The 7,667-nt window shown below is 40.7% G+C and overlaps 1 protein-coding gene across 3 annotated transcripts; it reads left to right on the top strand.

The window, feature by feature from the left end:
- The first annotated feature begins 788 nt into the window (after positions 1 to 788).
- On the top strand, positions 789 to 4,037 carry LOC125509419. 3 transcript variants are annotated; one of them, XM_048674397.1, is made up of 4 exons: positions 789 to 1,198; positions 1,662 to 1,817; positions 2,475 to 3,277; positions 3,510 to 4,037. In XM_048674397.1, exons 3-4 carry the CDS (start codon positions 2,772 to 2,774, stop codon positions 3,649 to 3,651), a joined length of 648 nt encoding a protein of 215 aa, XP_048530354.1. In that variant the 5' UTR covers positions 789 to 1,198; positions 1,662 to 1,817; positions 2,475 to 2,771; the 3' UTR covers positions 3,652 to 4,037. The 3 variants fall into 3 exon arrangements, with proteins under 3 accessions (XP_048530354.1, XP_048530352.1, XP_048530351.1); XM_048674395.1 differs by having other exon boundaries at positions 2,475 to 3,429; XM_048674394.1 differs by having other exon boundaries at positions 2,475 to 4,037.
- The last annotated feature ends 3,630 nt before the right edge of the window (positions 4,038 to 7,667 follow it).

Below are 7,667 nucleotides of genomic sequence, written 5' to 3'. Positions count from 1 at the left end.
TAGTGTGCATGGGCTCACTTGGGCTATGCTCATCTGATGCATAAAAGGGCCATCAGCCACGCCCATCTCATGCACACCAGACAGGGTGCATGGAGGCAGCCATGCTGGCCCTAACCCTTGAAAAAGTTTAGAATTTCAAAAATTGTTTAGACTTCTGAAAAAGTTTAGAATGTCAAATATGTTTAAATTTTCAAAAAATGTTTAGAATTTCATTTTTTTGAAAAAAATTCAAAAATATTCGGAAGTTCAAATAATCGAAATTTGTTTTTTTAATACTCAAAATTTCTATTTTTTTTTGAATTTTCAGAAAAAAACAGGATTTAACATATGTTCACATTTAAAAATAAATAAAAAGAATTTATTTAAATTTTCAAAAAATGTTTAAAATTTTCAAAATATGTTTACCTTTTTTTCACGTTTTTTCAACTTTGTTCACCATTCAAAAAATTATTCGGAAATCAAAATTGTTCAACATGTCTAAACACATGTAGGCTGCCAAACAAAGTCTCAGCTCATCATGTCTCAGCGCATACATCACTGCCAAACAATAGCAACTGCATGGACTCAGCATGTTTACACTCAGCATATATAAGATGAGAATAACTAAATTAGATCCATACATGCTACCAAACACACTGCCGGGCTAGACCCACCATGTGCCAAGCATGCGGGCTATCGGGCCAGCACGCGAGGACCGGCCATTCGGCCACCTTTGCTCCCGAGCCCAGTTGAGCTGCGTATATATAGGAGTGCCCGTCCTTCGGACCCGGCTTGCGCTAGAAAGAAAAACTAAAAGCCCTTGCCCTTTCTTAAACCCTAACCCCCGAGAAGCCCCGCCGCTGCCGCCGCCGCCGCGATCCACGATGCCGCCGAAGGGCAAGAGGGGCCGCGGCGAACCGCCGAAGGGCAAGATGGACCGCAGCGAACCGCCTCGTGGAGATCATACCCTCGGGGGAAAGCCTCCCTCTCCCCCTACCATGGGACTCTATTTGAGGACGGCATACGACTCTCTCTCGCCCACACCACCGGCAGCCGAGCAAACGGCAGCCACTCCCGTCAGTACTCCAAGTCCTCCAGCCGCCTGGACGATGGAGTCTCCTCTATCTGCGTTGCTGAAGAGCGCAGCGACCAGCTCCCCTGAAGTCAAGGTGTTATCTGATGAAGAGTATTCTGAGATGTTTCTTCAGTTTTTAAGATCGTAAGTGCAATTTACTTTCTAGCTGTGCTAATATTCCAGCTTCAGTGTCTACAATATTTAAATCACAGTGCTGTGTATCATCGTGATCTGCTTCATAGGAAATGTAGTACATTGTCATGTTTCTGTCGAGGCTCCAGTTTGTGCTTTGGTTGCTACTTTGTACAGTTAAGATGTTTAGTCTACATGACTGGGTGGTTTGTGTTTGTGTGACTTGACCGATTTCTGGAATGAAATTCGCAAACTTATCATTAGATAAGGATGTGCTGATCACATTCTATGTTTATGCTTCATGCGATTGCATCAGATTTGTGGTTGCCCTTCTGTAGTTAGGTTGTTTGCATGCAATTTAGTGTCTTCTTTTTCAGAAACTTTAGTACTTGTGCTTCACAGTCACAACCAGTTTATTGTTTGTCTCTATAGTTTATTCTTAAAATGTTCCTAATTGTTTGTTGTCTTATGAAAGGCACATGGAAGCTGGCGAATCATTTCCATTATACAAGGCAAATGCGGCAGCATTAATTGAAAGATCGTGCTTTATATTGGAGGTTGATTATGCACACTTGCTGAAGCCAGGTGTTCCCAAGGCCCTGGCGCTGAGGATAGGAAACGATAAGGACAGGTAAGAAACAATCACCATTTCCTTCATGGCGAATGAAAATGCATGAATTGCTTTATGTACCCTCTGTATGTGGACTTGGCATTGCTGGTTTTTCTGTTGTTACATTGTTTCTCTGCAATTAGCTTTGTAAGGAACGAAAACCAGGGGCACGGGAGGGAAAGGCAGGTGCACTTGGCTTTTCCCGTGATGTGTAGGTTAGATGGAGGAAGGGAGGGAGAAAGAAAAATAAAATGATGTGGCATCATCTTCTCTCTTTTCTTTGAATCTTCATTGTCATTCTTGTGCCATGAGGCTAGATTTATGGAGGATTTTTTTTCTGTGTGTTTGCAAAGGATACTTTAGTTAGTTTGACGACCTATTGTGTACATGTATAATTCATTTCATGCAGTGAACAACCAGAAGTTTAGATTTTGTTTTTGAAGCAGAGAATTGCTTACCCCAGCCTCACATGTCGCCTGAAAAAATTTCCACTTAATTGTTGCACTAGATGTAATGAAACTAAAAGTTTTTTGTCAAGCACATCTCCAATGTCGCTGTTTGCTGATTTCTCATGTTCTCCCTCAAATACAACAACTTGTGGATTTAAAAAATCCAATGTCTGAATGCATGATTTACATTTTTTGTTCACTTGAATAAATTGCTTAATTTCTATGGCAGACAACCTATCTGGTTAAGGAATGCTGTAAGGACATTTTTTGAAGAAGTCTATGAGTATGTCAACACAAAGAGAGTGGAGAAGCTAATTCCTGACAATAACAAGATCAAGACAGCACGTGTTGTCTTTCGGGACAAACCAAAGCAGGTTTTCTCGCTTCAGGATTTAAGTGCCCATAAGAAACAGTTGGTTCGGAAAATGATATTGAAGAAAAGTCGTCTCATTTGCCGCGTAGCCTCGCTGTTAGGAATGGGCGTTTTAGTGCTAAGCATATCGTCTTCTTTCTGTATTCGACACACATGGAGTGTCGTGTGATGATGTCCCCTGCACCTTCCCCTGAGCAAGCAGCTGCAAGAGATAAGATCGATCCTGATCATTGTACTTTAGATGAGTGTGTCCGTGATTTCTCCAAGATTGACGAGCTCCTGATGCCGCTTTTTAAGGATGAGAAGGGGCAGTTGCCAGTGTACTTTGATGACCTCAGCAGTGATCTAAGAACAAAATCTGTTGTGGCGGCTTTATGGTCCAAAGAGAACTTCAATTATCATCCTGCAGTCATGCCGTCGCCAGCGAGAAGAACACTAACTGGAGGTATACATTATTCTGCTCGTGCCTTCAAGTTGTCCACTGATGGAAGGTACAAAAGGTTGTTAGAGGAATGTCCGTTTGATGAAGATTGGAGGTACACACCAATGATCGAGGATGACCCCATCATGAGCGGAGTGTACTGGTTTGAGAATGCAAATAAGGACAGAGACCTGGATGAGTATGAGAACACAGTGATCAGTGCTCTTGGAATGCAAAGGCAAGTCCATCATCATGGATATCAGCAGCTAGAGGGCCAGGCTTTAGATGATTATGATGAGGGCGAACTGTATACAGCAGTGAAGATGCCTGGGGTTTTAACAAGAATCTTTAAGGAACTGTTGAAGCTTAATGGGATGGGGGGAAAGCAAGTTGTGTTGAGATTTTCCCTTTTCTATTTCTTTTATCCAGCTCAATTGTTCATTTCATGATTTCTTGTTATTGTGGAACAGGTTGGAAGCAGTCCGCGATGAATATTACAGTGCTCGTGCTGTTAGGAGAGGCTGGGTCGAAAGACTTGCTTTTGAAGGACTAATTCACATTTGGTCTTCACCTGACCATGTAGTTGACCTGTTTGGCTGTCTTTCACTTTGAAGATTGAACCGCTAAATCGTGTCTTGACTGGTGCACATTTAGTGTTCAGCATGTAGTTGATAATGGTGAACCATGATATCTTGTAATGTTGCAGGCATGCGCACCAGCGACTGAGATGAAAAACATGGACGGTCCCTTATTTGCTGATCTTATTTAGTTGCATTGGGGCACCTTGTCTGCCTGTTTGCCAGGAAGAAGCAGGGTGCGCGCTGCACTGTTGGCAGCAGAATGGTGTGCGTCATTTGCATTGTTCTTTTTTCATTTGAAGAATGCTGATAGGTGAGATGGATGCACATGTTCAGTTTGTAGTCCCTGTACCTGCGATATATATATTGTTGTGATGTGAAACATTTCTGTCACTGTTTTTAGTTTCTCAACTTCGATGATTGATGATCTTTGAGAGATTTTGAGCGTTGGTAAATACTGGCATTAATCTGAAAATGTACACTAACTTGTTTACTGAAGAAAAGTTCGTTCGTTTTCCATAACCTGAATAGTGGTTACCACAATTTCAGAATTAAAACTAACTGTGGTTGCCATCACTCAGCAATGATCTCGCTTGCATCATCTTCTACATATCTCTTGCTCGTTGGATACCAAGATGCACACAAAGAAAGCATGATTCTTGTGTCCTTTTTGATCACCAAATTCAAACTGAAAGATGATGTTAACATTTACATATTGGTTTAGAGTAACTCAGTATTTCTTGTTCTTGTTGTTAGTAAGTAGCAGTTGTTCTCTCTCTACCGCTCTAATGAGTAAACTATAGTAATTTCTCAGAGTAAATCAGTAGATATCATGTCTGATGCTGATTTCTCAAGCACCAGTGCGTCTGTACTATCAACTGGGTGTTGTTTGCATATCTTCCTAGTAGAATTTAACTAGAGCTCGGTCCATACATGGTTATGTTGCATGAACTCCTAGTTTTCTTTTATTCATGAGTTCAGCCTGGACTATTATCTACTATTCTTGGTTTTGTAGCCTCCCTACTTTTGGTAAAAATGATTAGCTAGTTGCTCCTTTTATTAGCAAGCTCCAGTCTTAGATATGATTGTAAAACTTGATCATGATTATCTGTATAGTCCATGGTTTGTAGTATTACTTGGGATGTTCTAATCTAGTCCAAGTGCTTTTGATGTGCTAATGTGAGTTATGCATCAGAAATACCTAGTGTATTTGCAGTGCATGGTGTTATGCATAGTGGCATGATTGATTGTTGTACTGGGTATAGTTCTATACTTCGATTGTTGTACTGGGTGCAAAGTGATCAACTACATACTTTCTTCTTGCCTTCTTTATTCTGATGCTTGATGGTTTGTGTTATGAAACAAATGTCTTCATTATTCTGATTCTTGCAATCAGTTTTTGTGATTTGTTTGGATAGGCATGTGAGAAGATAGATAAGAATGATAAGTTTGCATTTGATATTTTAACTAATAGCTAATACTTCATTTCCATTAGTAGTAAGTTGGTGCGACGACGATGGATGCATAACTGATTTGAATATATGGATGCATGTATAAATAAATGCATGGATGAAATTGTATTTATGATTTTTTAAAAAATATATATAGTGGTGGTGTGGGAGGCTATGTCCATGTTGCTACTAGTAGTGAATGCTAGTAGCGTGGGTTAATACCCACGCCATTGCTATTTCATATAGTGGTGACTTGAGTGAACAGTGCCACTCCACCGGTATGTAAAATACCGATGACGTCGGATTTGCACACCATTAGTATTTGTTAACAATGGCGTCATATTGGTGGCGTTGACCTTACATGCCAGGAATGTGGTTTTTAAAAAGCCGGGACTAGCATTTTCTGCAGTAGTGTATAGTAAAGTGAAAACCCCAAAAAAATGTTTATGTGCTAGCATCGTGCGGTGCTACAGTACCAGGCGGTTTTGAGAACGTTCTAGGAGGTTCCAGTCATTTCTTTTTTTGGTTTTAGGAACCTTCTAGAATGTAAGGATGTTCCTGAACCGGTTTTATGTCTTTTTCGTTTTTTTCCTGTGTATTTTTTCTTTTCTATCCTTTTGTTTTTGTTTTTCTTTCATTTTCCTTTTTTATTTACTTTGTTTTGTTTTCTCTTTTCTCTCCTTTTTTTTATTACGTTTTTGTTTTTATTTTTCAACACATCTTCAGAAATTTAAAATTTGTTTGCTTTGATTTTTTTTCCTAAAATGTTCCTGTTTTGAAATATTGTTCACATATCCCAAAAAAATAGATTTATTTTATAAAAAAATCTCTACTTTGTGACAAATGTTAAAGAAAAATAGAATTTAAAATTTTAAAAATGTTTGCATTTCAAGTTTTTTTTCACAAATTCAGAAAATGTGTGGCAATTTCAAAATTTGTTCACAAATTCAAAAAACTGTCATGTTTTCAAAAATTGTTCGCAAAATAAAAAAATGTTTCGGTGATCTAAAAAATATTCACCTTGGAATTTTTGTTCACAAATCTAAAAAATGTTCTTGAATTTTCCTTTCCAAATATGTTCATGAATTAAAAACAAATCATGTTTTCAAAATGTGTTTAGGAATTAAAAAATTGTTCAGCGAATTTCAAAAGGTGTTTGCCTTTTGAAAAATTTGTTCATAATTTCAAAAAATGTTTGCATTATTAATTTTTTTTCTTGTTTGTCAAAAAATGTTTGCATTTTCACAAAATTGTTCATAATTTCAGAAGATATTGGTATTATTTTTTTTCTTGCTTGTCAAAAAATGTTTACATTTTCGAAAAATTGTTTGTAATTAAAAAAAAAGTTCTCCCTTTGAAATCTGTTCTTTTTTCAAAAAAGTCTTTGGGTTTCACAAAATGTTATACTTTTTATAAATTTGTTGAGAAATTAGAAATTGTTCGTGTTTCTTTCAAAATGAAAATCATGTTGAAAAGTTGGAAAAAAAAGTTTAATCTGTTTGCGGTTTATTGTTCATACACACTTGGCTGCCATTTTGGACACCTAATCTCTGTAATGATGGTGGCTAGCGATGCTGTTCTGTAGCAATAAGATCTCAGCTTGATCCCTGACACAGACTTTTGTTTATTCGAATTTGTGCTACTGGTTGTTTAAGTTTTTCCTCTGTGTTTTATTTCTTTAAATTTGGCGTTGCCAATCTGACAGTAGTATTTCTCTGTCACGGTGGCTAGCTCGATGCGCAACCCGCTTCGAGGTCGCGTGTTTTTTTTTTCACGTCACTAACGCGATGCCACCCGTGTAATTGCAATTGGGCTCGGCCCAGGTGCGCTGCCCTGTGCGAAAGGCCGACTCTCTGCCGCAATGATGCCGCCCCCGCCCCCTTCCTTCAACCAGCCGGATTCAGTTTCCGACTCCGGCCATTAAACCTACTCCGGTTTGCATAGGAGCTTCCAATCGATAAATACTAGCAGCATCAGCACTGCTTCCCGTCGTAGCCAGAGATCCATCGATAGATGTACCGGGCGCAGCGCTACCAGGATGCGTCCCTGCACCCCCCTACCCACCACCCTCCACAACCCAAGTCCGGCGATGGCCACTCCTCTCCCTCTCCTCCCTGGGTCCTCCTAGAGGACCGCGCATACATCGCCGACCACCGCAACCACACGACTGCGTATTCGCGCACAAGGGACAATGACAAGCTGCAAGCCACCTTCTTCTTTGCTGACCCACCGCTCGTCTCTTATTTCTGCATGTCCCTCACCGATTCGAAGCCCACTGAGTTTGCCAGAGAGCCCAGAATTATCGCGACGGAGGCCAACCTCGTCCTCATCTCGTCCGTACTCGGTTCTCTGTCCAACGTCCGCGACCGGGAGATGCACGACTTCTACATCTACCAGGCCGACGGGGCCTCCGATGGGGGGCCGTCGCTCAACCTGCTCCCCCACCCTACGGCCGGGGTGTTTCCCTCGGACACGCCGTACTACTTCCACAACCGTCAGGCAGGCCTCCTCCGCTACCGCACCAAACCCCGTGCCGGTGGATTATCCCTTCAACGCCACGGCGCCTGCCACTACGACGCCTACATCATCGCCTCACTGT

This window comes from Triticum urartu, chromosome 5 (assembly GCF_003073215.2).
Source record: "Triticum urartu cultivar G1812 chromosome 5, Tu2.1, whole genome shotgun sequence".
Taxonomy (NCBI): Eukaryota; Viridiplantae; Streptophyta; class Magnoliopsida; order Poales; family Poaceae; genus Triticum; species Triticum urartu.
This window is presented reverse-complemented; position numbering and strand designations above follow the sequence as displayed.

Bases quoted from the DNA above. Each gene is read 5' to 3' on its own strand.
- LOC125509419 (XM_048674394.1), top strand. From the start codon at position 864: ATGCCGCCGAAGGGCAAGAGGGGCCGCGGCGAACCGCCGAAGGGCAAG. The intron at 1,199-1,661 runs GTAAGTGCAATT...GTCTTATGAAAG, and splicing joins TTTCTTCAGTTTTTAAGATC to GCACATGGAAGCTGGCGAAT. The intron at 1,818-2,474 runs GTAAGAAACAAT...TTTCTATGGCAG, and splicing joins ATAGGAAACGATAAGGACAG to ACAACCTATCTGGTTAAGGA.